This window comes from Drosophila ananassae, chromosome 2R, assembly GCF_017639315.1.
Source record: "Drosophila ananassae strain 14024-0371.13 chromosome 2R, ASM1763931v2, whole genome shotgun sequence".
In the NCBI taxonomy this organism is placed as follows: domain Eukaryota; kingdom Metazoa; phylum Arthropoda; class Insecta; order Diptera; family Drosophilidae; genus Drosophila; species Drosophila ananassae.
In genome coordinates, this window is record NC_057928.1 from 25642515 (window position 1) to 25668799 (window position 26285).

General features: G+C 43.0%; 7 protein-coding genes and 1 pseudogene across 7 annotated transcripts; 7 read left to right on the top strand and 1 right to left on the bottom strand.

Annotated features, from left to right (window-relative positions):
* The first annotated feature begins 2047 nt into the window (after positions 1-2047).
* LOC6507435 (carbonic anhydrase 1) lies at positions 2048-4861 on the top strand. The gene is made up of 4 exons (XM_001955987.4): positions 2048-2291; positions 3347-3822; positions 3883-4110; positions 4170-4861. Exons 1-4 carry the CDS (start codon positions 2240-2242, stop codon positions 4422-4424), a joined length of 1011 nt encoding a protein of 336 aa, XP_001956023.1. The 5' UTR covers positions 2048-2239; the 3' UTR covers positions 4425-4861.
* Positions 4862-6991: 2130 nt separating this feature from the next.
* LOC6507437 (carbonic anhydrase 1) lies at positions 6992-9002 on the top strand. The gene is made up of 4 exons (XM_001955986.4): positions 6992-7265; positions 7881-8359; positions 8413-8640; positions 8698-9002. The coding sequence occupies exons 1-4, from the start codon at positions 7202-7204 to the stop codon at positions 8914-8916; spliced, it is 990 nt and encodes a 329-aa protein (XP_001956022.1). The 5' UTR covers positions 6992-7201; the 3' UTR covers positions 8917-9002.
* A 3264-nt stretch (positions 9003-12266) lies between these two features.
* LOC6507438 (inositol oxygenase) lies at positions 12267-15505 on the top strand. Its single transcript, XM_001955985.4, has 4 exons — positions 12267-14312; positions 14384-14558; positions 14623-15199; positions 15263-15505. The coding sequence occupies exons 1-4, from the start codon at positions 14295-14297 to the stop codon at positions 15369-15371; spliced, it is 879 nt and encodes a 292-aa protein (XP_001956021.1). The 5' UTR covers positions 12267-14294; the 3' UTR covers positions 15372-15505.
* Positions 15506-15924: 419 nt separating this feature from the next.
* On the top strand, positions 15925-17731 carry LOC6507439 (annotated as a pseudogene).
* Positions 17732-18279: 548 nt separating this feature from the next.
* LOC6507440 (esterase-5B-like) lies at positions 18280-20050 on the top strand. The gene is made up of 2 exons (XM_032454082.2): positions 18280-19712; positions 19769-20050. Exons 1-2 carry the CDS (start codon positions 18326-18328, stop codon positions 20014-20016), a joined length of 1635 nt encoding a protein of 544 aa, XP_032309973.1. The 5' UTR covers positions 18280-18325; the 3' UTR covers positions 20017-20050.
* Positions 20051-20431: 381 nt separating this feature from the next.
* On the top strand, positions 20432-22312 carry LOC116654475 (esterase-5B-like). Its single transcript, XM_032454083.2, has 2 exons — positions 20432-21853; positions 21910-22312. The coding sequence occupies exon 1, from the start codon at positions 20482-20484 to the stop codon at positions 21808-21810; it is 1329 nt and encodes a 442-aa protein (XP_032309974.2). The 5' UTR covers positions 20432-20481; the 3' UTR covers positions 21811-21853; positions 21910-22312.
* A 70-nt stretch (positions 22313-22382) lies between these two features.
* LOC6502816 (esterase P) lies at positions 22383-24082 on the top strand. Its single transcript, XM_001955980.4, is given in 3 exon segments — positions 22383-22633; positions 22635-23785; positions 23841-24082. Coding segments are annotated over 3 exon segments (1632 nt in total). The 5' UTR covers positions 22383-22394.
* Positions 24056-25334, bottom strand: LOC6507623 (THO complex subunit 6). The gene is made up of 2 exons (XM_001955979.4): positions 25120-25334; positions 24056-25065 (listed from the first exon to the last, which is right to left on the bottom strand). Exons 1-2 carry the CDS (start codon positions 25230-25232, stop codon positions 24123-24125), a joined length of 1056 nt encoding a protein of 351 aa, XP_001956015.1. The 5' UTR covers positions 25233-25334; the 3' UTR covers positions 24056-24122.
* Between the last annotated feature and the right edge of the window lie 951 nt (positions 25335-26285).

The following is a 26285-nucleotide window of genomic DNA, read 5'->3' on the forward strand; positions in this document are numbered from 1 at the left end:
TCAAGTTGACTTATAAACACACTTTCCTGCAGGGGAGTCTCTAACCACATGGCCTGTTGGGTCCCCAGTCTAAGCCAATTTAAGCCATTGTTTCAGCATGAAGTAGGTTGGGGTTTATTCTTAACTTCACCAAAGTAGACCGTTTTAGGGTATATTAAACCAACACAGCCATGAGGTTGTGCCATCTTTCCGGCTTAGATATTAAAAGTTGTGCTTTGTGGCACTAAATTATACAACATTTTACGCATTCGTCGTGTATTTTTGTTATAATTTTTTTGAACTCAAAGCAAGAAAAAAGCACTTACTCTCTCTGATTCGGATTCTGATTCTGATTCTGTCTCTGGGCTGGGGCTTATACGTATATGTATATCTACTTCTGGTTCCGTGGAACCTTTTGCTTCCCCCTGGCAGCCTGGCAGCCTGGCAACCCGACAACCTGGCAGAGTAATTAGTGACTTGTACAAAAAATAAGAATACAAAAAGAGTCTATTATAAATGGGGGCGTGAGCGTAAGTGTTCTCGGCTCAACTTTTCCAGATTGCGGACTTTGTGCTCGCGGAACCAGACATTTATGTTCCCGCTTGACATATCATGGAGGTCGTTTTAATATTCGCTTTCGGCCAAGTCGTAGGTAGCCCAAAAGTTTACCCGGACTACAATGCAAATGCTTAACAGCTTTTGGGGAAAAATTTCCACTGCCAAGCCGAACTCTGATGAGTCAGAGTATTTTGGCCAAGTGCGTAGCTATGGTTTTGAGTTTTGAGAAATCGATTTGGCTCCGAGAATCGTCAACAGCAAGCCCTAGCTGTCATTATCATAATTTAATAAGCTGTAGGCCCAGCTCGATTATAATTAATAGTTCCGTACGAACTGCCACTGCGTTAATCTGTTTGAGGGCTTTAATTGAATGAATTTTATTCATCGGCCCGAAAGGCTGCCGATGCCCAGGGAATTGGTTACGCAGTGAAAAACACACAATGCGATTAGCATGCAATAGTAATGGCATTAAATATGCAATATACTCGCAAACAGTACGTTTCCAGAGACCTGCGATTTGCGGCTGCGACATGTGATGCAAAGATAAACACCGAAGCAATCAGACTAAGTACCGCCCAGATACAAATATCGCCCCAGAGAGATAAACCCTTCACTCTGTCCCCATGTCTATATAGTCCATATAGTCTATAGCTGGAAGCCACAAAATGAACAATACCACTTGGTGTTGCTGTCGAAGATCGTGTGGGGCGATTTGTGGTTTTGTAACCCCCGTCCACTCCGAGTCACTCAAAGACGTTTGAGTGTTTCTTAAAAATACACTCGGAACCGACGTAATTTAACTCTCCAGTTTCGGCCTGCGAGGGTCTTTCCCCGCCTTGGACTACACGGCTTTGTTGTATCTTCATCTGGAGTTACTCATCGTGGCTCATTTCCAGCACGCAGATTAGTCATTAGCCATTCCTATGCCATTCCTAAGACTATGTTTCCAAAGTCCCCGGGCATCCGGGCATACCCTCTGATACCTTATATCTAACAGGCATTATCTAAAATCAAAAACTAACGGAAAACTTTAAAAGTTTTGTGTCAAAGATAGTACCAGAGGCTCCCCTTATCTATGTGGAATATTATCAATGTAATAGTTAAATTCCTAATATAGTGCCTAGTATATCATGGTAAAGTATAATTACTTTTTGTTTTGGCGTTTCAGTCTTTAAACTAAATGAAGGATAGCCCAAAGTCATGGAGACCAGTCTTAAAACAAATAAAATAGGTAAACAATAAAAAGTGCTCCATGGGAAGAGTACGAGTTGGAGAGTACTTGGGGCTCTGAGTGGAATTTTATAACGCGTATTCCAAGAATACCATTTCGAAAGTGAAGACTAGGTCGGGGCACCCCGAAATGGTTAACCTTTTTAGTGCCGCGGCATTTGCTGGCTTTAAATTGATTTCGTGGGTCTGGGCGCTTCTTTGGGTAGTCCCCCTTCCCTCCAATCCAGCAATTGGCAACCCACCAGCAACAAAGCCACTGGGAAGTGATATAAGTGGCGGGGTCTCAGTGGCTCTAACCGCAGTTGTGTGACCGCGTTCGGCGGGTGAGCACGGAGTGAAAAATAACATTAAAAAGCCACTGGGCAGTGAGACATCAAACAGCCAGAAAGCCGCAAGAATTGTGCAGTGCCCGGAGTAGTTACAGCCTGATAAGGCACTTTGTGGTCTAGTGTCCCCCATAAAAATCAAAACAATGTGGAGTTTAAATTCTCTCGCGATTTGCGCCGCCTCGATCTTGATTTGTGGTGAGATACAGCCCTAATTTAATCAAACATGTGACGAAAATGCGTTTGCCTTGCAATCAAAAACTCTATTCACTATCATCTGTAGTCGGCGGCAGGCGTTTTTATAATCAAGTATCGCAAATATTTGAACAGTTAACAGAGCAATGAAAAAATACAATTAGACTTTTAATGGTAGTATGAAACATTTATGTATAGCTTAGGGCCTATAACATCCATAAAGGTTAAGTTCATGTCTTATTTAAAGATCTAAAAACCTTACTATCTTCCTTGTAAATCAAGAAATCTCAGGAAATGGTAGTTGTATTAGAACATGCCAGCGATAGGTCTTTTGATTATTTATAGCCAGTTACGAACCGGTCACCTGATTGATCTTCAACCTTCCCACCGTCATTCTGTGTTCTGTCTTGATTAGTATTCGTCACCAGTGTCCACGGTGTTCACTGTCAGCGGTCATTCATTCGGCACATGATCCTCCACAAAAAACGGGTGGTTTTTGCCAAGTCTTTTCAATTATCCCAATCAATTTAATCCGACTAATGACCGTGTGAGCAATCGTGGGAAGTCCAATGCTTAGCATTCGTTAATGAAAATTAAACCATACTTTACCCAAATTTTCCATAAATAAAAAATTTTAATTGCCGGCTCACAAATTCGATTTTGTGGGGTAATAGGCATGTGAAATTGAGACAGCTGCACCCTTTTTTCAAGGGTCGCATATTTCACAGAGGTTTCCGTTGAGAGCCATAAACTTTACATGGATAATTGCCGTCAGATCTGTGCTAATTAAAAGAGCAATTACTAGTCCGGAGTGTCGACTGAGCCGATTGCCAGTGACGACAGACGGCATCGCATTAATAAAAGTGCAAAATTTGAACGACACACATTCGGTGTATTTATAACTTTCGCCGCGACCGAAAATAGTTGATGGCTTGATTGATTATCGCCGATTCGACCCACCCACTTCTGGCTGTCACATAATGTCACCGATTCCCCTATATTACCAATTAATTAGCTCCTTCGGCGACTTGGCTAACCGTCTGTGTTTGGCTTTTCAGCTACCGGCGGCGTCTGGAGCCAAGACTTCGGCTACGAGGGACGACATGGCCCGGAGCACTGGGGCGAGGAGTACGCCCGGTGCAGCGGCAAGCACCAGAGCCCCATCAACATCGACCTGGTGAACGCCGTGGAGAAGCACTTTCCCAAGCTGGAGCTCTTCAATTTCCACGTGGAGCCAAAGGGCATTCACATGTCCAACAACGGGCACACGGTGCTGGTGAAGATGACCTTCGACGAGGACAGGATACCGACGGTGCGCGGAGGTCCTCTGGCCGAGAGGTCTCCAGTGGGCTACCAGTTCGAGCAGTTCCACTTCCACTGGGGCGAGAACGATACGATCGGCAGTGAGGATCTGATCGACAACCACGCCTACCCTGCCGAGCTTCATGTGGTCCTGAGGAACCTGGAGTATCCGGACTTTGCGAGTGCTCTAGACAAGGATCATGGCATTGCCGTGATGGCCTTTTTCTTTCAGGTGAGCTGATCCCGCCTAAATGCTGTCGAAAATAAACTAATGACTTACTATTTGATTCAGGTTAGCCGCACTTCGTCGGATGGGTATAAAAAGTTCACAGACCTGCTGCCCCAGATAGATAGGAAGGGAAAGTCTGTGAATATGAGCAATCCCTTGCCCTTGGGGGAATATGTGTCCAACAGCTTGTTGAGCTACTTCAGCTACACTGGGTCCCTGACTACTCCGCCGTGCAGTGAGGAGGTCACTTGGATAGACTTTACCTCTCCCATAGACATTACAGAGAAGGAGGTGAGTTAGGATTTCATTTCTTATTGTATTTTATTATAAATTTTGTATATTCCTTCCAGCTTAATGCCTTTCGTCTGCTCACCGCCAACGATGATCACTTGAAGAACAACTTCCGGCCCATCCAACCGCTCAACGATCGCATTTTGTACAAAAATTACATTGATACTCCCATAACAAAAATGGGCTCGATTCCCTTTGTGAATGCAGAAAACTCTGCTGCCAGCTGGAGGTCCTGGCACTCCCTCGCCCTCGTCCTGCTGCCCTGTTTCTGCCTCGTTACCTTGCTAAGCGTCTCCGCTGTTAGCGGTTTTTAATTAGAGTTTTGTGGCCGGAAATCGAAGGTCAATTGTTAAGTGCCTAGCATGTGCTGAACCGTCTAATTAAGCGCCGCAATTTACATGTCCTGCTCTTGTTCGCCTGCACTGTTTGTTGTTCAAACAGGAACGACCTCTAATGCCCTGGACGGGCGCATATACCTACATCAACTGGGAAAAACAAACAAGCAAACAGGTCGGTGGATTGTTGAAACCAAATTAACGAAGCTCAGCTGGCACGATACCCTAACTCATAAATTATGCAGCACCTCTCGCCGAGACTGTCAAATGCATTGTATCCGTCTAGAGGAAGTCCTGTGGGTAACAGGACCTCCTGGTTTTGCATGTTGTGATTTTAAATGCTTGCTTTAAATGCTTTCGTTTCTTGCAACTTTAACTTATGTCTTTGTAGCACTAAATTATCTATATATATAAAAGAACATCGTGTTTTATGTTACACAACTTATAAATCAAGAACGGAAGAACAGATTTGAGTGAAAATTGGTAGGGAGGTAGCTTAGAGCCAGGAGAAGGACATAGGATACTTTTTGTCCCGTTCGACAGCGTTCCTCCCTTTCCTCCCTGGCCCATACTTTTTTATTTAGGCAGACAGCTAAGAAGAAAATGTCAAATGTCAAAATGTCAGTTACAAACGAAGTCAAATTCATAGTCAGGCTCTCAAATTTAACAACGAACCAAAAAGATTGTGTTGCGCTGAAATCAATATTAAAACTATTTCTATTAAATAAATAATTAACAAGTGGATTGAAGTGAAGTGAAGTTTAATTAATAATGCCGCGACCAAGACGGTCGAATCTTTCCCGACAAAGCCGTAATGCAAGAACAATACAAAATATTGCATATGAAAGGACTGAAGAAGAACGAGAAATTGCACGTGAACAGCGCCGCAATAGTATGGCTCGACTTCGTGCTTCTCAAATAGATTTCAATTTGCGACGCAGATATTTAGCTGATTTGAATCGAGCTGCGTTTCGATACGATTGCAGCAATGATTACAGCTTGCATCCTAGCGTTTGCATTGGGCAAATGGACGTTGTTTGCGAGTATTGTGGTGCATTAAAGTTTTCCGGAGAAACGCCTGGATTATGCTGCGTTAATGGTAAAGTGAAATTGCCAGTGTTGACTCCGCCACAAGAGCCATTGTATTCATTGCTTTGCGGCGAAACACAAGAATCACGCCACTTTCTTGCAAATACTCGAAAATACAATAGTTGTTTCCAAATGACGTCATTTGGGGCAGACATTATCGAAGAAGGAGGTTTTAATCCGACATTTAAGGTATTTATTTTTGTACTTACATAGAATGTAGTTAAAGAATCTGGTTTTTATTTTGTAGATAGAATCGAGCGGTTTAATATCATTTCCAAATAATTTCTGTAATTTTGTCTCATCAAAAGACGAACTTATCAACAATGTATTTCCAAATATTATTTCTAACTACAAAAATAATGAATGATTGAGTGAGCGAGCAATTTTAGCGGCTAAGAATAAAGATGTAGATGACCTGAACTACATAATTCAAAATAAGATCATTGGAACAATGCATTCATTCAAATCTATTGACTGCGTCACAAATGAAGATGAAGCCACCAACTATCCAATTGAATTTTTAAACTCTTTGGACGTGCCTGGCTTACCACCGCACAATTTACGCCTAAAGGTTGGCTCCGTAGTAATCATGCTTCGAAACATAAACCAACCAAAACTGTGCAACGGTACGCGTTTGGTGGTTAGTAAATTGATGAACAATGTAATTTACGCTACGATAATGATAGGAAAATTCAAAGGTGAGGAAGTTCTCATTCCGAGGATCCCGATGATCCCAACCGATATGCCGTTTGAATTTAAAAGACTTCAATTTCCGATACGTCTTGCATTTGCCATGACAATCAACAAATCACAAGGCCAATCCTTAAAAGTTTGTGGTTTAAATCTAGAACATTCATGTTTTTCCCATGGTCAATTATACGTGGCGTGTTCACGGGTCGGAAGACCATCTGCGTTGTTTGTTTTTGCGCCTGATAATAAAACAAAAAATGTCGTGTATCACAAGGTGCTTAAGTGAAGAGCTACCTATGTACTAAAATACAGAAATAATAATGAATGATTAAGGAGGAGAAACAAAGAATATTGTATACCCACAAGTATTACAGAATTTAATTAATTTGAAAATTATTCTTTTTTGTTTGACTTATTTTTTATGCGTGCAACAACAATATGCCACAGCGAAACGTGGCAGGGTACTGCTAGTTGTTAATAAATAAAGATTTTATATTTATGTTAAATTGGCTTTTCGCTTCTGAAGTTTGTGGAAGTCATCTTAATTTTATCTAGAATACAATATAGAAATGACATGACTCTCGGAGCAATAGAAACTAATAATTATAGAGTGTCTTAATACCAAAATATTTAAAACTCTATAACTATAAATTTCCTTAATTCTAAGCCATAACTTAAAGGCTATCTCAAAGTCGTAAGTGTTTTTCTACCCAAAACATCTACCCAGATGTCTGGGTACCCAGATGTCTGGGTAGATGTTTTGGGTAGAAAACAAAAAAACAACAAAAACTTCCCCTAGGAAGTGAGAAAACTTGGCACTTTCCTACGGCTATGAAAGCAGTTGTGAGGCATCATTCGGCGGAGAAACACGTAAAATAGTCACAAGTCGAGTCTCCGGAATCCGGCCAATTATTTATAAGCTTTTCCTTCAAGCCACCTCGTAAAAAGTGATACCAAAAATAGTTCAAAGGAAGACAATGTCCTGCCACCGGAATGCTAATGGCTTAAGTGGAGCAATCATTGCCTTCCTTGTGGTTTTCGGTGAGCATATATATACCATCGCTTACTAACTCTATAATAAAAATTAAAAAATACCAGACCTAATAATGAGTGTTGACAAATCAAATGAAAATAATAACTATAATTACCTCCATTCACAGCTCAAATTAGATACTATTCATTTTTTCGTTTTAATCCGATTCACTTAGCATTCCGTTGATTTAAATTCCTTTAAAATTGACTGAAATTTGCTCCAAAATCGTGAAACTGTTAATGATAAATAAATCGGTGATGTGCTAATTTTGTGAGAATTTGTTTTTGCTACTGTCGTCAAATTAGTTTGTTTAAACGCAGACACTAAAAACAATTTATGGGACGTTGTGGTAAAAAGTGGACAAGAAATTTTATTTTATCAGAGCCCCGCATTCTTTGCTGAAACCATATTTCTGGGGAAACATTTCCGAGGAACTACGACAAGCTGCTAATTTTTTGGACAATTACATGTGCCGGGAAACTTAAAACTGAGCTGATTACTAAAGACAATAAATACCTCATTAACGGAGTGTGCACACGACGTATTTATAACTTAGCTTAACTTATAGTTAGGGCCTTGAATCCCTCTGGGAGGTTTATTAATAGTCTCCTATTTATATAAAGCTTTGGCAGGAGGCGTTCGGGCCCAGGACTTTGGCTATGAGGGCAGATCAGGACCCGCACATTGGGGCGAGGAGTACGCCCGCTGCACTGGCAAGCACCAAAGCCCCATCAACATAAACCACGTGAGTGTCAAGCAGAACAGCTATCCCAAGCTGGAGTTCCACAACTTTAACGTCGAGCCCAAGGCCATGCTAGTGACCAACAACGGGCACACGGTCCTGGTCAAGATGAGCTTCAATGAGGGCAAAGCGCCCAGGGTCAAGGGAGGTCCTTTGGCCGAGAAGTCCTCTGTGGGCTATCAGTTCAAGCAGTTCCACTTCCACTGGGGTGAGAACGACACGGTGGGTAGTGAGGACAAGATCGACAACCATGCCTACCCCGCAGAGCTGCACGTGGTCCTGAGGAATTTGGAGTATCCCAGCTTTGCCAGTGCCTTGGGAAAGGACCATGGCATTGCCGTGATGGCCTTTTTCTTTCAGGTGAGTCTTTTGATAGAAACATTATTTTTCTTATTGAATAACTCCATTTCCAGATCAGTAGCACTGCAACTGGGGGCTACTCCAATTTCACAAGTTTGTTGCCACAAATCGAAAGAAAAGGGCAATCCGTGAAGATAACCAGGACATTTCCATTACGCCAGTATTTCTCCAAGGACTTGAGCAATTACTACACCTACACAGGATCCTTGACCACTCCTCCATGCAGTGAAGAGGTGATTTGGATGGACTTTCGGACTCCCATTGACATAACCGAAAAGCAGGTGGATTATCCTTTTTTTTTGTTAAATTATGTGATTAGTTTGAAGATTTCCTTACAGCTTAATGCCTTTCGCCTGCTGACGGCCCACGATGATCACCTGAAGAATAATTTCAGGCCCACACAACCCCTGAATGACAGACCCGTTTACAGTAACCGAGAAGAAGCTCCACTGTTTGTGGACTCATCTGCTGGAGAAAGGACTCCCCATTTCAAAACCGTATTTTTGGTTACTCTCCTCGCAGTTGTACTAAAAGATGACGATTTAAGCGAAGCTTAGTTTTAACTTTAAAGTTACAAATGAAAAAAAAAAACAAAGATAATAAAATGAACTACGTGCTGGCATCTGACAGTCAAAAATATAAATGTAAATGTTTAAAATACTGACACTTTTTGTGATGGCTGGCAAAGCATTTATTGACGCTTTAAAATAAATAACCAACCAACAAACACACGGATTTTATTCACAGACTGTTTCTTTTGGCAAAATAATAGCAAAAAAATAAAAACCATTATAAGCACGCAACCTATAGGAATTGAATCCACAAAAAATGGCTTAAATAAAACAATCAAACACGAAAGATAAATATGGCTTAAAGCCAAGTGTAATCAATCAAATAGCTGATTGATATTCTTAAATAATAAAATGGGATATATATTATACTAGCAGTACCCTGCCACGTTTCGCTGTGGCATATTGTTGTTGCACGCATAAAAAATAAGTCAAACAAAAAAGAATAATTTTCAAATTAATTAATACTTGTGGGTATACAATATTCTTTGTTTCTCCTCCTTAATCATTCATTATTATTTCTGTATTTTAGTACATAGGTTGCTCTTCACTTAAGCACGTTATTCCAAGTATAATAACGTGGCATCTCCGAGTAAAGCAAAGTTCGTGCAAACTGATCGCTTTGGCAGATTGCAAAAAAACTGGTCAATGTAGTTGCTGGAGGTGTTTCAGCACGTTGCATAGCATTCGAAGCCGTGAAATATACTCGTTGACCATTCTCTAGATGCACCGCCAAATGTGTAACAGTAGGATGACGTTCGTGAATGGGAAATCCGAATATACGCCAAATCGCTTCATTACAGTTCACATATCGACCAACTTGATAGCGTGAAATTTCATCGTTGTTATTCGAGGATTGCAATCCAAAAACCGCCATATCACTGCCTTTCGTGACATATTTGCAAATATATTTTATGGACTTAACTGAATTGCAGTATTCAACGTTGCAATGTGTCTTGAACGTTTTAGAAATAAGTGGCGAATATGGAACAATCCAACTGTTGTCGACAACGAAATCCATTCTTTTCACTTTCGTTGTGACAGTTCGACCGTTGTCATCTGGTGATCGACGCCGATACAGCGGATACCCATCGTTGCCAGTGACAGTCTCCGCCGTTAATTTCCGTGGATATCGTTTAGAGCAATTTCCATCGACCATGCAAGGTGATTGGGGGTTGATGGCACCACACGGTCCATGAATCATATTAGTAGTAACAACATCATGTAGGTCTGGATCGACTTCATGATCAGGAATCTCGGCACATATGATATCATCTATTTGGTCAGGCTGAATTCTTTCCACTAACCAAATAAGAATGTGTGCGTGCGGCAGGCCTCGCTTTTGCCATTCGATTGAATACATCCAGCATCGAGTATCTCCAAAGACGCGTTGTTTAACAATAAAGTTCATCAGGGACCGAATTTTTTGCCTGAATATACGTGCTGTGATGTCGTGTCTATCATTCGATGTTTGTCCGGGAAGCAGCAATTGAGTAATTTCTATCCATTTTGGATTACAGGTAAAAGTAATAAAGAGATCTGGCCGGCCGTAATGACGAACATATGTCATTGCATCTTGTGCATATTCATGCATATGACGTGGGCTACCAATGTACGTCGCCGGCAGAATAGTTAATCGACCAATATTAGCTGCATTTCCTTCAGTACTAACTGCATCGCGTAAATGGATGTACTCCTCAGAACGCAGTTTGGCTTGGTTCAACCTAATAAATGTTAAACGTTCCGTTTCTATTTTTACATACATGTCAACGCAATACTGCTGAAACAATCGACGAAACCGCAGCAAATAGTTGTCAGCATTTTGACGAATCATCAAACGATATGCATAATAATTCATTGAGCTAACTTTCTTTGTAGTTTCTTCACCTGAAATTAAAAATTTGATAATTAACCATTTCAAAGGCAAATAATACAGTTTACTTTACCATTCAATGGATTTATCATTTTAATATTAAAATAATATCCATCTTCTCCTTTCCAAAACATCAGTGGGTATTGCAATGCGTCATATGATCGATGAGTTTCTGATATTTGTTGCAGTTGCCCAGTATCGCGACGTGTAAGCACAATATCGCGTTTTTCAAATTGTTCACCAACAATCAGGATGGCAACTTCGTCTACTGTTGGAGCATTAAATGTGCGTTCGTGTGTTCCAGATGGTCGTTTATCTGCTTTGATGACAACTTTATAGTCATCATTTGGCATGCGCTCTAAAGCACTCTTAAACAACCTGACCAACGCATGATGTTCATGAAGCAGACACTGCAAGTCTTGAAGAATTGCTCGCTTCATTCCTGCATTGATCCCTAGGCGTCGATCAAGTTGTTCTTCCATGTTGCCCATGAAATATATTTGTAAAAATTTATTCTGTGTATCTTCGAAAGGTAGTAATGATCCAATTCGATGGTGAATCTGTCCTTGTATCTACAAAATAAAAACCAGATTCTTTAACTACATTCTATGTAAGTACAAAAATAAATACCTTAAATGTCGGATTAAAACCTCCTTCTTCGATAATGTCTGCCCCAAATGACGTCATTTGGAAACAACTATTGTATTTTCGAGTATTTGCAAGAAAGTGGCGTGATTCTTGTGTTTCGCCGCAAAGCAATGAATACAATGGCTCTTGTGGCGGAGTCAACACTGGCAATTTCACTTTACCATTAACGCAGCATAATCCAGGCGTTTCTCCGGAAAACTTTAATGCACCACAATACTCGCAAACAACGTCCATTTGCCCAATGCAAACGCTAGGATGCAAGCTGTAATCATTGCTGCAATCGTATCGAAACGCAGCTCGATTCAAATCAGCTAAATATCTGCGTCGCAAATTGAAATCTATTTGAGAAGCACGAAGTCGAGCCATACTATTGCGGCGCTGTTCACGTGCAATTTCTCGTTCTTCTTCAGTCCTTTCATATGCAATATTTTGTATTGTTCTTGCATTACGGCTTCGTCGGGAAAGATTCGACCGTCTTGGTCGCGGCATTATTAATTAAACTTCACTTCACTTCAATCCACTTGTTAATTATTTATTTAATAGAAATAGTTTTAATATTGATTTCAGCGCAACACAATCTTTTTGGTTCGTTGTTAAATTTGAGAGCCTGACTATGAATTTGACTTCGTTTGTAACTGATTTGACATTTTCTTCTTAGCTGTCTGCCTAAATAAAAAAGTATGGGCCAGGGAGGAAAGGGAGGAACGCTGTCGAACGGGACAAAAAGTATCCTATGTCCTTCTCCTGGCTCTAAGCTACCTCCCTACCAATTTTCACTCAAATCTGTTCTTCCGTTCTTGATTTATAAGATGTGTAACATAAAACACGTTGTTCTTTTATATATATAGATTATCGTTTCTGTCAGTTTAATTAATCTGTAACTTTAATTAAAGCATACTTTCGGGCCATTCCCACAATACGATTCGTTTTCACGAAACATTTAGGAGAAATGCTTTCCCAGAATATCAGCCACTAAGAGATCCTAGTCAGGCAGAGTAGGTTAGAGTACTTTGATGACCTCCTGACCTCCTGCTGTCAGCAAGGCCTGGTGAATTATGGCAAACATGTGCACAAATCTATCAGTGAAATATCAACTTTGAAACAATCCGAAGAGTTCGTCTGGCGAAAGTCGAGCTCGCAAATGTGATTTATTGATAATCACTTTTGCCCAGTAGTAAACACGGCGGACCTCCCCTAAAATGCACTTGATTTTCTACTGAGCAGTCACTGTCGATTAAATTGGCCATAGGCAGGGTCCACTGTGTGTGGAAAACGGATTGATCATCGTTGTTTGTCTCATTGCGTCTGGACGCCTTGTCCTTGCGACCTTTCGACTCCTACGTTTAACCTCTTGGTTAATTATAGAATGAATTCTGGCATTTTCTAATTAGCTTATCATTGTTTGTTAATGAGATGGATCTGCTTGATATGGAGTGACCTAGAACTTTCTGGCTCGCGTCAAGATTTGCGAGCCAGAAATGTCATTTCCATAAAAAAGGCAATTGCATTGCATGGCCAATTTCCGTTTATTTTTATAGGCTGACACCCTCGCCTCGGCACGTTCTGACTTAATTGATGACACCAGCATCCCAGGGAATATAAATATTATGAAACTTTTCCATTGCCGCCCCAATACCCTCGAGTGCCGAACCGCTCCCCTAATGAACGATAAGGTTTATTGACAGCCAACCGTTACAAACTGACCCCTGGTGTTCGTCACCGGAGGCGATACTGCGTCTTGGGAGGAACCATAGAACAAGCCCCTCCGGCCCAGATCTGCCCAACTTTGTATATAGAATATATAGCCGAGAGCGATCAGTCCGCCCCTTCGTGGGCAGTGTGAAATCTCAAGTTGTAGTTCGCACTTGCGGCGTGTGTGAGTCCGGATTCGATTTGATGTGGATCGGATCGTATGGGATCGACGTCATGAGACGACTGATAACTTTTCTTTAGGCAATCCCTTGATGGCACATTAATTTTCAGCTTGATGACTGTGTACCCAGATTGCCAGGTCTTTGTTGCTACATTTAGAGCTTTGGATGGGAGCTGGGCCTGGAGCTCTGGTTTTGTGGCTTTCCTGGCGGTTGTTCAAGGTTACTACCAGAGCTATCGGAGCAGGAATTTTTTAGGGGCTTGAGGCGTGACATTTGAGCCAAAGCCCAGCCACTCGCCAGCCTCATGATAACTTTCTCTAAGATGGACGGATTGCAGCTGAACTAAAGTACTTGTAAAGTCGTAAAAACGCAAGAATCTTATGCCTTCTAGAATTCTGCAATCGAAGGCCTTGACAATAAAACCATTAACGACCTAAGCGATCGTCAAGTCTCGTATTCCAAAGCCGTGGCCTTGCACTTGATCCAGATATACTCATAATACAATAAAACAAAAATGAACTACAACATTATCAGTCAAGTGCAGCTTCCAGTTTTATGGACTTGTGCAGCAGCTCCTGATATCAGCGACGGGCGTTATGTAGGCGACCAAGACTTCTGATAAAAACAAATTTTAATACTTTTAGGAACGGCATGGACTCTTATAAGTATAATATAAATTACAGCATTTCGTATTGATAATGATGGGAAGCCCGGGGGAAGCTGCAAAAGCCACTCTCGTGTTTTGAAAATAACAAATGTACTATAAATCATATTTTGAGTATATTTAGAAGAGGAGAAACATCTACTATATACGATGCGATGTGATTGTGAATTCCATTGAGTTTCCGAGGGCCCAGCGACTATAAAAGTGAGCGGCCAGGCCGAGAACAATTTCAAACGCGAGTTAGTCGCTCAAGTGCCCGGTACTATTTGAAAAACTACTTCCAGACCAATAATCATATCCCTTTAAAATGAGAATCCTTGCAGAGGTAAGAACTATATGAGGCAAATCATTAGTTCAGAATATTTAAATAACAAGGAATTTAACGAATTATTCTAGAACCATGTCAATTTGCTGGATCCCTCGGAGCTGATGCGCCCTGAGCCCACGTTCGCCGACAAAAATCCCTCCAAATTCAGGGATTACAGCATTGACACCACAGATCCTTTGAAGGAGCGCGTACGACAGACCTATCGCCAGATGCACTTGAACCAGACAGTGGACTTTGTCAAGGGTAAGGACATATGAGCAGCCATAAATCAAAAACAAATATTTATTAAAAATTATAATTTCCTAAGGACGCCGTGACCATTGGTTGAAGTTCGACACAATTAAGATGACAATTCGCGAAGCCTTGGAGAAGCTCAACGACCTGGTGGACGAGTCCGATCCTGACCTGGATCTGCCCAACATCATCCACGCCTTCCAGGCAGCTGAGCGAGCACGCGCCGAGTTCCCGGAACACGACTGGCTCCACCTGACCGCCCTCATCCACGATCTGGGCAAGATTATGGCCTTCTACGATGAGCCCCAGTGGGCGGTGGTGGGCGATACCTTCGCCGTGGGCTGCCGGTGGGGCGATAGCATCGTTTACCGGGAGGAGAGTTTCGAGGGCAACCCGGATGGGGACAACCCCGCTTACAACACCGAGTACGGCATCTACCAGCCCAACTGTGGAGTGGACAACCTGCTGATGTCCTGGGGCCACGACGAGTACATGTACAACGTCCTCAAGCACAACAAGACCAAGTTGCCGGACGTGGCCTGCAACATCATCCGCTTCCACTCCTTCTATCCGTGGCACAACGGCGGCGACTACAAGCACCTGGAGGCGCCCAAGGATGCTGAGACCAAGAAGTGGGTCCTAATTTTCAAGTGAGTACTAATATCCTGCCATTAAGATTGTAACATAAATCCAATAATCGCAATTCCCTCTAGTCGCTATGACTTGTACACGAAGAGCGAGGTGGTGCCGGATATTGAGGCTCTGTGGCCCTATTACCAGAGTCTGATTGACAAATACTTGCCCGGAGTCATAGAGTTCTAAGGAAACAAAGACTATCTAGAGGTTACATTTATTCTTCAGAATGCCATATACCTTAAATATATACCTTTAATATAGCTTACTTCATATATACACTTGTAAAAAAATATTAAAATAATATACAAAATCAAACATCACTCTGATTGTGAATTATATTTTTGAAAAAACAAAGAGATTTTGGCTAAATCCAAAGTTTTATGAAATGTATGTGTCAGTGTACCCTCGGATGTCAGTTTTTTTAAAAGAGCTTTTCAATAAGTGTAACAGATGTTACACAATTGTAAATAAAATCTGAGACCATTTCAAAAAATAAAAAAAAGCATCAGAACCAATTGTGGGAAATAACTAATTCGAGTAATTTAACTAACGCATCGACTGTCATTTAAATGTTGATATCTCTATTATAATAAAAAATAGTAATTTGTTTAAATTCAGGCCTTAGAACTCTGCCAATTGTATTGCGTGAGGAAATTAACTAGATCGAAGCACACCTGTGGCAGACAATAAAAACAGCTCCAGTTTTTTCATACCGTGTAGTTCAAAACAGAGCTTTGTGGAAAGCATGCTCGGAAAATTTGTCTTTGTCCTAAGCTGTCTTTGGTCTATTTCCGCTGGTGATCCCAAGGATCCACTTTTGGTACAGCTGCCCAATGGCCAGCTTCGTGGACGCGATAACGGAAACTACTACAGCTACGAGTCCATTCCCTATGCAGAGCCCCCAACAGGAGATCTTCGCCTCGAGGCCCCGGAACCCTATACTCGCCAATGGACGGAAACCTTTGATGCCACCCAGCCACCTGTTCTGTGCCTCCAATGGGATCAATTCACTCCTGGGGACAACAAGCTAGTGGGAGAGGAGGACTGTCTCACAGTTAGCATCTACAAGCCCAAGAACTCGAGTCGTACCAGCTTTCCGGTGGTGGCTCACATCCATGGAGGAGCTTTTATGTTCGGCGGAGCCGCGCAGAATGGGCATGAGAATGTAATGAGAGAAGGCAGATTCATTCTGGTCAAGATAACCTATCGCCTAGGGCCACTGGGATTCGCTAGCACTGGTGATTCCGCCATATCCGGAAACTATGGCCTAAAAGATCAGCGACTGGCCCTCCAGTGGATCAGGAAAAATATAGCTAGTTTTGGTGGAGAGCCTGAGAACATTGTGCTGATTGGTCACTCCGCTGGTGCTGCCCTTGTTCATCTGCAACTCCTCCAGGAGGATTTCGGTCAGTTGGCCAGGTCTGCTATCTCCTTTAGTGGCAACGCTCTGGATCCCTGGGTAATCCAGAAAGGAGCTCGTGAACAAGCTTTAAAACTAGGTCGCATTGTGGGCTGTGGCCAGTTGGATGAATCCACCGGGCTCTCAAGGAATGCCTAAAATCAAAGCAGGCTGCTGAAATAGTCACCGCTGTGAAGAATTTCCTGGTATTTTCCTATGTGCCCTTCTCTCCATTTGGTCCTGTTGTGGAACCCTCAGATGCCCCTGGTGCTTTTCTCACCCAGACTCCCCATGAAGTTATTAGAAGCGGAAAGTTTGGACAAGTTCCTTGGCTAGTATCCTACTTGACCGAAGATGGTGGCTACAATGCCGCCTTACTTCTGGAGGAATCGTACCCTGGAGGGCCCACCTGGATAGAGCAACTGAATGATCGGTGGATCGACTGGGCTCCATACTTATTATTTTATAAGGATTCGGAGAAATCTATTCAGGAAATAGATGACTACTCCAGGAAACTCAAACAGGAGTACCTAGGGGATCGACAATTCAGCGAGGACAGCTACTTGGACTTGCAGAGAATGTTCACGGATGTCCTTTTCAAAAACAGCACTCAGGATGCTCTGGATCTCCATCGTACGTCTGGAAAAAGTCCTGTCTATGCTTATGTTTACGATAATCCAGCTGAAAGGGGACTTGGCCAGGTTCTGACACAGAACAGAGATGTTAACTTCGGTAGTATTCATAACATAAATTTTAAAATATAGCTAATAATTTTTCGTTGTCACAGGAACGGTGCATGGTGATGATTATTTCTTAATTTTCGACATCCTTAGGCAAGATATCCAACGTCCAGATTCTGAAAGGATTTCGGGAAACTTCATTAAAATGCTAGAGGACTTTGCTGTTAGCGAAAAGGGAGAGCTAGCCTTTGCAGATTGTACTTTCCAGGATAATGTTGGTAGTGAGGACTTTAATCTAGTTTCAATAACCCGAGACGGATGTGAAAACAAGCAGTTCTCACAACTTCCCTAAATCACAAATTAATTTTAAAACAGAAATATTTTATTTCTTTATATTATTCGTTTTATTTAAACTGGAAATTATAGTTCCACCAATTTTCCCTTGATTGTATTTTTAATATTTTGATTGTCGAAAGTAAAGCTTATCAATAATGTTTTATAAATAAATGAAAACTTGCGTAGAATCGTTTCTAGAGTACCCTGTACTGAACGAATGAAGAGGTATATTTAATAGATGGATTTAGTTTTGAAACTACTCTGAATTTCAAACACTTCCAAAAGTATAGTCATTTAAGTGCCTCCGTTTAAAAACTCATTATCAAAGGCATCTATACAAATAGTGTCTAGTAACTAAAACAACATGCATAAAGAGCAATTAATCAAGCTTGATTGATTGCAATTGCATAAGAAGTTTCCCACCTAAGGTGTGAAGAAAAACTAAATCTGTGTGTTTTTGGATAAACAAATTCGAGTGATTCAGCTTCGATTCACAGACAAGTATCCTAATTTGAACATGCTTATCAGAGTCACAAAATTGGCTTTTTCCCAAAAGTAATTCAGGCCTGAGAAGCCGCACAATCTCGTGGCGTGCTGAGATCGATTGGGACTGGTTGCACAGGTGGTCCACTGAACTGGGGGCGATAAGCCGATCTGGCAATAAAAACAGCTCCAGTTTCCTCTATCGCAGATAGTTGCGATCGGTGCTTGGAGGAGTGAGCAACATGAACTGCGTGAGATTTCTCATTTTGCTGAGCTGCCTCTGGATCGGTTCCTCCGCCGACGATTCCAGTAATCCCCTTCTGGTGGAGCTTCCCCTTGGCCAGTTGCGGGGGCGCGATAACGGAAACTACTACAGCTACGAGTCCATTCCCTATGCAGAGCCCCCAACCGGAGATCTCCGCCTCGAGGCCCCGGAACCCTATACTCGCCAATGGACAGAAACCTTTGATGCCACCCAGCCACCTGTTCTGTGCCTCCAATGGGATCAATTCACTCCTGGGGACAACAAGCTAGTGGGAGAGGAGGACTGTCTCACTGTTAGCATCTACAAGCCCAAGAACTCGAGTCGTACCAGCTTTCCTGTAGTGGCCCACATCCATGGAGGTGCCTTTATGTTCGGCGGAGCCGCGCAGAATGGACATGAGAATGTTATGAGAGAAGGCAGATTCATTCTGGTCAAGATAAGCTATCGCCTGGGGCCACTGGGTTTCGCTAGCACTGGAGATACGGACTTACCCGGAAACTATGGCCTCAAAGATCAGCGACTGGCTCTCCAATGGATCCGCAAAAATATTCATCACTTCGGTGGGGAACCGGAGAATATCGTCCTAATTGGCCACTCCGCCGGAGGTGCCTCGGTGCATCTGCAGCTTCTACAGGAGGATTTCGGTCAGTTGGCCAGGTCTGCCATCTCCTTTAGTGGCAACGCCCTCGATCCCTGGGTCGTTCTGCAAGGAGCTCGTGGACGAGCATTTGAACTGGGTCGTATCCTGGGCTGTGGGCAGTTGGATGACTCGGTGCCCCTCAAAACCTGTTTGAAATCCAAATCGGCCAGTGAAATAGTGACTGCAGTGCGGAATTTCCTTATTTTTTCCTATGCGCCGTTTGCTCCTTTCGGACCCGTTGTGGAACCAGAATTCCCTGGCGCCTTCCTCACCCAGACTCCAGAAGAAGTTATCAAAAGCGGAAAGTTTGGACAAGTACCTTGGGCAGTCACTTATGTGACCGAAGATGGTGGTTACAATGCGGCTTTACTGCTTCAGGAGTCGTTTCCGGGAGGACCTACTCTCATTGAGCAACTGAATGATCGGTGGTTCGACTGGGCTCCGTATTTACTTTTCTATAGAGATGCCAAGAGAACCATCCGGGAAATGGATGAACACTCCCGGAAACTGAGACAAGAGTATCTGGGTGATCGGAGGTTCAGCGTGGAGAGCTATTGGGACCTGCAGCAAATGTTCACGGATGTCCTTTTCAAGAACAGCACTGAGGACTCCTTGGACCTCCACCGAAAGTATGGAAAGAGTCCTTCCTACGCCTTCGTGTACGACAATCCGGCAGATAGGGGAATCGCCCAGGTGCTGACCCAGCGCCGGGATGTGAACTTTGGTAATTTAATAGAATATCAAATAAGAATCCTTTTATTTACGATGCTTATATTGCAGGAACGGTGCATGGCGACGACTACTTTTTGATTTTCGAAAATGTAGTTCGAGATTCGCAGCTGCGACCAGATGAGGAGAGGATTTCCAAAAATTTCATAAAAATGCTGACGGACTTTGCAATTTGCGAAAAAGGAACTCTAACCTATGGAGACTGCACATTTCAAGATAACGTGGGCAGTGAGGACTTCAATTTACTCTCAATAACTCGCGATGGATGCGAGAACAAGCAGTTTAAACGATTTCCTTAAGTCCTAAAGTAAATAAAAAGTAATTTAATCAAAATTCAAAGCTTCGCTGAAAGCAGTTTATACTTATTACAGTATGAGGACTATGCTAGAATTCAATCAATTGCAGTTTTCAGTTAGCGAAAAGGGAAAAACCTACCTTTGGAGAGTGAGAACTTCAATTTATGCTCCATAATCCGAGAAGGATGCGAGAACAAGCCATTCGCTAAATTTCCTAAGCCGCAGCATAAAATAATTCAATTGCAAACAAAGCTCTTAAGGAACAATTGAATTATACCCTATTTCTCAGCTAGCGATTAAATAAAAACAAACCTTATCGATTTAATTATAAAAGCACATAATAGGTGCAGCGGGAGAGACAGCCAAAATGTCGTCATTATTTTTGAGACTTGATTCAGTTTCCAGTAAACAAGTTCCAGTTGTCAGTTGGCCTGATAGTTGCGATCGGTGCTTTGTGGAATTAACAACATGAGCTCCGCGGGATGTGTCTTTCTACTGATCTGCCTCGGGATTTCTTCGTGCGCCGGTAATGACAGTGATCCCCTTCTAGTGGAGCTCCCAATTGGGAAGCTGCGGGGCCGCGATAACGGAAACTACTACAGCTACGAGTCCATTCCCTATGCAGAGCCTCCAACAGGGAATCTCCGCTTCGAAGCCCCGAAACCGTATAATCGCAAATGGACAGAAACCTTCGATGCCACCCAGCCACCTGTTCTGTGCCTGCAAACGGCAATAAACACTGTAGGACAGGAGGACTGTCTCACAGTTAGTATCTACAAGCCCAAGAACTCCAGTCGTGAGAGTTTTCCCGTGGTAGCGAACATCCATGGGGGTGCCTTCAGTCGGGGCGGAGCAGTTCAAAATGGACACGAGAATGTTATGCGAGAAGGCAGCTTCATTCTTGTCAAGATAAGCTATCGCCTGGGAGCTCTGGGCTTCGTCAGCACGGGGGATAGCCTTTTACCAGGAAACTACGGACTTAAAGACCAGCGCTTGGCCCTTGAATGGATCAGGAAAAACATTGCCAACTTCGGGGGAGAACCGGAGAACATTGTTCTCCTTGGCCACTCCGCAGGAGGAGCCTCGGTTCATCTGCAGCTTTTGCAGGAGGACTTTGGTCAGTTAGCCCGATCTGCCATTTCCTTAAGTGGCAACGCTCTGGATCCTTGGGTTATACAGAAAGGAGCGCGATATCGAGCCTTCGAACTGGGTCGCATGTTGGGCTGTTGGGAGTTGGATGACTCTGAGGTCCTTAAGAACTGCCTAAAATCCAGGCCGGCTGAAGAAATCGTGTCAGCGGTGCGCAGTCTTCTAGTCCTTCCAAAAGTTCCCTTTGCTCCTTTCGGTCCTGTAGTGGAGCCTTCTGATGTTCCCGAGGTGTTTCTATCCCAAAACCCTGAAGAGATAATTAAAAGTGGAAAGTTTGGAAGCGTTCCTTGGATAGTAAGCTATGTGACCGAAGATGGTGGTTACAATGCCGCTTCCCTACTGGAGGAATCCTATCCAGGAGGACCAACTCTTATAGAGAAACTCAATGATCGGTGGTTCGACTGGGCTCCATACTTGTTATTCTACAGGGACTCGGAGAAAACTATTAAGGAAGTAGATGACTACTCCAGGAAGCTTAGAAGGGAATACCTCGAAGATCGGCGATTCATCGTTGAAAGCTATTGGGACCTGCAGCAAATGTTCACGGATGTCCTTTTCAAGAACAGCACTCAGGACTCGTTGGACCTTCATCGCAAATACGGCAAAAGTCCTGTTTATGCGTATGTCTATGATAATCCTGCTGACTAAGGAGTGGCGCAGGTTCTAACTCAGCGTAGGGATATCAAATTTGGTAATTGTAATGTTATTTTAATGCTTTTTTTTATATAATGTATGATTTTTTTTAAGGAACTGTCCATGGCGACGATTACTTTTTAATGTTCGAAAGCGCCCTGAGAGATTCCCGTCTGCGTTCCGATGAGGAAAAGATTTCCAAAAGCTTTATTAAAATGATAACGAGCTTTGCTGTTTTCGATGGAGGCCCTTTATCCTTTGGGGACTGCACTTTTCAGGATAATACTGGCAGTGAAAAGTTTCAACTACTTTCAATAACTCGGAAAGGTTGTGAAAACAAACCATTTATACAATTTCCCTAAGAGTTTCTGTCATGATTATTCAAAAATATTACCTGAACTCAAACCCGTCGATATAGCATTTGTTTGTTTAAGTACTAACAAAATTTAATATGTGCTAATTTTCGGCAGGGCGTTTACATGATTCGAACGCGTTAAATTAAATGTTTTAAATGTGGGATCTGGTACAAGTGACTTCATTTCGGGAGAGGCTATAAAAACGGGTAAGTAAGCCCTGTTTGTCGGCAGTCGCGTCTCAAAATGAAGTGGTGCACGGGTGCGATTTTAATTTGGATTTATTGGACGGGTTCAGTTGAGTCTGAATCCTCTTCTGATCCTCTGATTGTCGAGATTCCAAACGGCAGGCTCCTTGGTCGGGACAATGGACACTACTTCAGCTACGAATCGATGCCGTATGCCGAGCCACCGCTTGGTAATCTTCGCTTCGAGGCTCCCAAGCCGTATGAAGGACTCTGGAAGGATACTTTCAACGCCACTCAAACCCGTAGCGTGTTTGCAATGGAATCAGTTCATCGATGATACCAACAAGCTGGCTGGTCAGGAGGACTGCCTGACGGTGAGTGTCTACAGGCCCAAGAGCAGCACCAGGAGGAGTTTCCCAGTGCTGGTACTTCTTCATGGAGGGGCCTTTATGTTCGGCAGAGCTTCGCTGAATGGACACGAGTACCTTATGCGCCAGGGAACTATGATAGTGGTCAAAATTAGCTATCGTGTTGGACCTCTGGGCTTTCTGAGCACTGGGGATAAGGACATACCCGGCAACTTTGGCCTGAAGGACCAACGTTTGGCCCTGGAATGGGTCAAGAAAAATATAGTCCACTTCGGTGGCAGACCCGAGAACATCGTGCTCATTGGTCACTCGGCGGGAGGAGCCTCTGTTCACCTGCAGACACTGCGCCATGATTTTGACCAGTTGGCGAAGGCAGCAGTTTCCGTCAGTGGCAACGCCCTGGACCCTTGGGTTGTTCAGCGGGGAGCTCGAAGACGAGCCTTTGAACTGGGCCGCCACCTGGGCTGCGGGCAATTGAATGACTCCGTCGCCCTCAAGAAATGCCTCCAATCGAAACCTGCCGGTGAAGTAGTGACTGCTGTGAAGAGCTTCCTGATATTTTCCTACGTTCCATTCACTCCATTTGGTCCTGTGGTTGAGCCTTCGGATGCTCCAGGTGCCTTCCTCACCCAACACCCCAGTGAAGTCATAAGGAGTGGAAAGTTTTCCCAAATCCCTTGGGTTGCCTCCTATACAACTGAAGACGGTGGATACAATGCAGCTGCTTTGCTGGAACCATCCAACAAAACTGGAGACACCTGGATTGAAACCCTGAATGATCGCTGGTTCGACTGGGCACCGTACTTGCTATTCTATAGGGATTCCTTCGAAACCATCAAGGACCTGGATAATTATTCCAGAGACTTAAGGCAGGCCTACTTGGGAGATCGGCGTTTCGGCATAGAAAGTTATTGGGACTTGCAGCGCATGTTCACGGATGAGCTTTTCAGAAACAGTGTACCAAAGGCTCTGGAACTTCATCGCCAACACGGCAAAAGTCCTGTCTACTCGTTTGTGTACGACAACCCATCGATTAGTGGAGTGGGACAACGCCTTTCCAACCGCAGTGATATCTATTTTGGTAGGTTTTGAACTTCCACACAAATACTCAATTAAATAACTTGTCACTTTTTTAGGTACTGTCCATGGAGATGACTTCTTTCTTATTTTTGACGTGGGACCCTTCAGAGGAGCTATTCGCCCAGATGAGGAAATCATTTCCCGCAACTTTATTAAGATGCTGGAGGATTTTGCCCTAAGTGATAATGGAACTCTGACCTTCGGCGACTGCGTTTTTGAAAACAATGTGGGGAGACAGAATCTGCAACATTTAAGGATCACACGAAATGGCTGCAAAAATGGGCAATTTGATCTTTAATATAAAAATCCTTAAAAATACAAAAGATATATTTAAACCATTATGCTGCTTGACTAATAAGGTGCTCCTCATTTAGGTCCTCGTCCTCAGCATCTGCCTTATCCTCTTCACCCACAATATTACCATACAACTCGATCTTGCTATCCAGAAAGCGAAAGTCTTTTAGGATGTGCAGCTTGTTGCTAAAGCCGGCAATGGACATCAACTTTATCGGCGCCGGCTGCCAAACAGTCGAGTAGCAAGCGGTGTGCTCCACCGGGATGTTGGCCTGCAGGGTTCCGTTCAGGGTGTACGATTGCACGTGGTTGTGCTCGCCACCAATGAAGACGCAGTCGTCCACGAAATCGCAGACATGCACACGACCGGGGAAGTCGAACACCCGGGAGCACTCCATGGAGCGTAGGTGGTAAATCGACGCCTTCGGTCCGCCGCCGCACAGTAGCCAGTCATCGTTTACAGCCACGGCGCCTATCCACTTTCCCCAATCTGGTCGCAACAATTTAGGGTTTTTATATGGCTCCAGGAGCCCCGTGGCCTCCTGTTGCGTCGTGCTCCAAATGCGCACAGTACCATCCTCGGCGCCAGAGAAGATCTGTCCCGCTTCGTTGCCTACCACACTGTGCACATAGTCGGTATGGCCACGGTACTCCCGCTGGATGCGTCCGTCCTCCAGGCTCACTTGGTAGATAACCCCATCGCCACAGCCGGCGAACAGGGTGTTCGTGTCGTGGTTCAGCCATATGAAGTTAACATCGGGTACCTCGACGGAATCCACCTGCATGGGAATCTTGATCTCCCAGCTCCGTTTCGGCCCCAGAGTTTCCTCCTTCTCGTTCCACAGTAGTCCGTAAATCAGGCCCACGGCACCCACGATGAGGAAGTTGCCGTGGAAGGCCAGGCAGTTGATGTCCACATGGCCTCCTTGGGGAAACAACTTCAGTTTGCCGGGTGGCTCCTCAGAGCTCTGGTCAAGTTCCTTCAGGCTACAAAATGGTTTAGTTTGTTATTTAGATTCTAAATAACTCAACCAATCTTACCGCAACACAAAGATATCGCCAAAGAGATTCCCGGCAAACAGGTACTGATGAGACGAGGAGATGGCCTGGGCCAGGACATTGTTGTAGGCACGCTTCAGATCTCGTTCTTTCATATTGTTTGTATAAAAATTAAAATTTAAACAAATCTATTAAAAATTTTAATAGATGTGGGAAAATGTCGATAATAATCTTCTTCTTCTAATGACTGTTTTGCCATTCACATGTTACCCCATAGTGCGGTCACACTGTAATTCCAAATGTAACGTTCGTTTTGAATATTTGAAAAACCGCGAAAAAACTGGTTTTTAATCACAACAAATTATTTGACTTTAAGGAAATACAATCAATTGTAATTTCAATTATCCGAGCAAAATCGGTCGCAATTTGCATTCCATGTAAATAATTACTTTTTCGATTCGTGTGTGCCTTAAATTATGAAACAACAATTGGATTTTAAAGTAAGTGTACTTACCGTTTACGATTAAACTCATTAATCGTCAGCTGGCATGAATTCTAAATTCAGAATTTCTCCTTTGCACCGAGTTCAACGGCATTCCAAATTCCTCATTTATTTATTCATTTTTTGCACTGTCACAATGAAAGTATAAGTCTGGCTTTTCAGCTAATCACCGCTTTAAAATTAGAGTTTGTAAGCACACGATGACGTACCAAAATACTAGTAATAAGGTTTAATAAATAATGAATCATCGACTTAAAGAAAAGTCAATATGTGACGTCAAATCTTGAGGGGCTTGGAGCGCGTGCTTGTGTTCATGTTTGATTTAAAACGAACGATGATTGCCCACTTATGATTGTTTTCAAATCAAATTGCTATCAACTTCAGGTTTCCTTTGTTTACTTCTCAAATATAACATAATTTGCTTGGGTTTTATTTAGCAAAACATATATAAATTTGTATTATGGACTCATCAAAAGCAAACATGGTCTCAAAGATAGTGGAATAAAAATTTAAATTATTAGTTCCGATACCATCACACCCATCAAATGCGTTTTAATTAAAAAGCTATAACATTTTGAAAAGATGAGATGTAGTTTTGGAAGTTTTTACTTTTATTTTCGAAAACTTATAGATCAATGTCTCAGTTCCTTGCCAGGCAATTTGTAAACCCTTCGTAAAAGTCTATAGTATTTTGATTTTTGTTGAT

Bases quoted from the DNA above. Each gene is read 5' to 3' on its own strand.
- LOC6507435 (XM_001955987.4), top strand. From the start codon at position 2,240: ATGTGGAGTTTAAATTCTCTCGCGATTTGCGCCGCCTCGATCTTGATT. The intron at 3,823-3,882 runs GTGAGCTGATCC...TATTTGATTCAG, and splicing joins TGATGGCCTTTTTCTTTCAG to GTTAGCCGCACTTCGTCGGA. The intron at 4,111-4,169 runs GTGAGTTAGGAT...TATTCCTTCCAG, and splicing joins TAGACATTACAGAGAAGGAG to CTTAATGCCTTTCGTCTGCT.
- LOC6507437 (XM_001955986.4), top strand. From the start codon at position 7,202: ATGTCCTGCCACCGGAATGCTAATGGCTTAAGTGGAGCAATCATTGCC. The intron at 7,266-7,880 runs GTGAGCATATAT...ATTTATATAAAG, and splicing joins TGCCTTCCTTGTGGTTTTCG to CTTTGGCAGGAGGCGTTCGG. The intron at 8,360-8,412 runs GTGAGTCTTTTG...CTCCATTTCCAG, and splicing joins TGATGGCCTTTTTCTTTCAG to ATCAGTAGCACTGCAACTGG.
- LOC6507438 (XM_001955985.4), top strand. The intron at 14,559-14,622 runs GTAAGGACATAT...TAATTTCCTAAG, and splicing joins GACAGTGGACTTTGTCAAGG to GACGCCGTGACCATTGGTTG. The intron at 15,200-15,262 runs GTGAGTACTAAT...AATTCCCTCTAG, and splicing joins AAGTGGGTCCTAATTTTCAA to TCGCTATGACTTGTACACGA.
- LOC6507440 (XM_032454082.2), top strand. From the start codon at position 18,326: ATGAACTGCGTGAGATTTCTCATTTTGCTGAGCTGCCTCTGGATCGGT. The intron at 19,713-19,768 runs GTAATTTAATAG...CTTATATTGCAG, and splicing joins GCGCCGGGATGTGAACTTTG to GAACGGTGCATGGCGACGAC.
- LOC116654475 (XM_032454083.2), top strand. From the start codon at position 20,482: ATGAGCTCCGCGGGATGTGTCTTTCTACTGATCTGCCTCGGGATTTCT.
- LOC6507623 (XM_001955979.4), bottom strand. From the start codon at position 25,232: ATGAAAGAACGAGATCTGAAGCGTGCCTACAACAATGTCCTGGCCCAG. The intron at 25,066-25,119 runs GTAAGATTGGTT...ACCATTTTGTAG, and splicing joins GGCGATATCTTTGTGTTGCG to CCTGAAGGAACTTGACCAGA.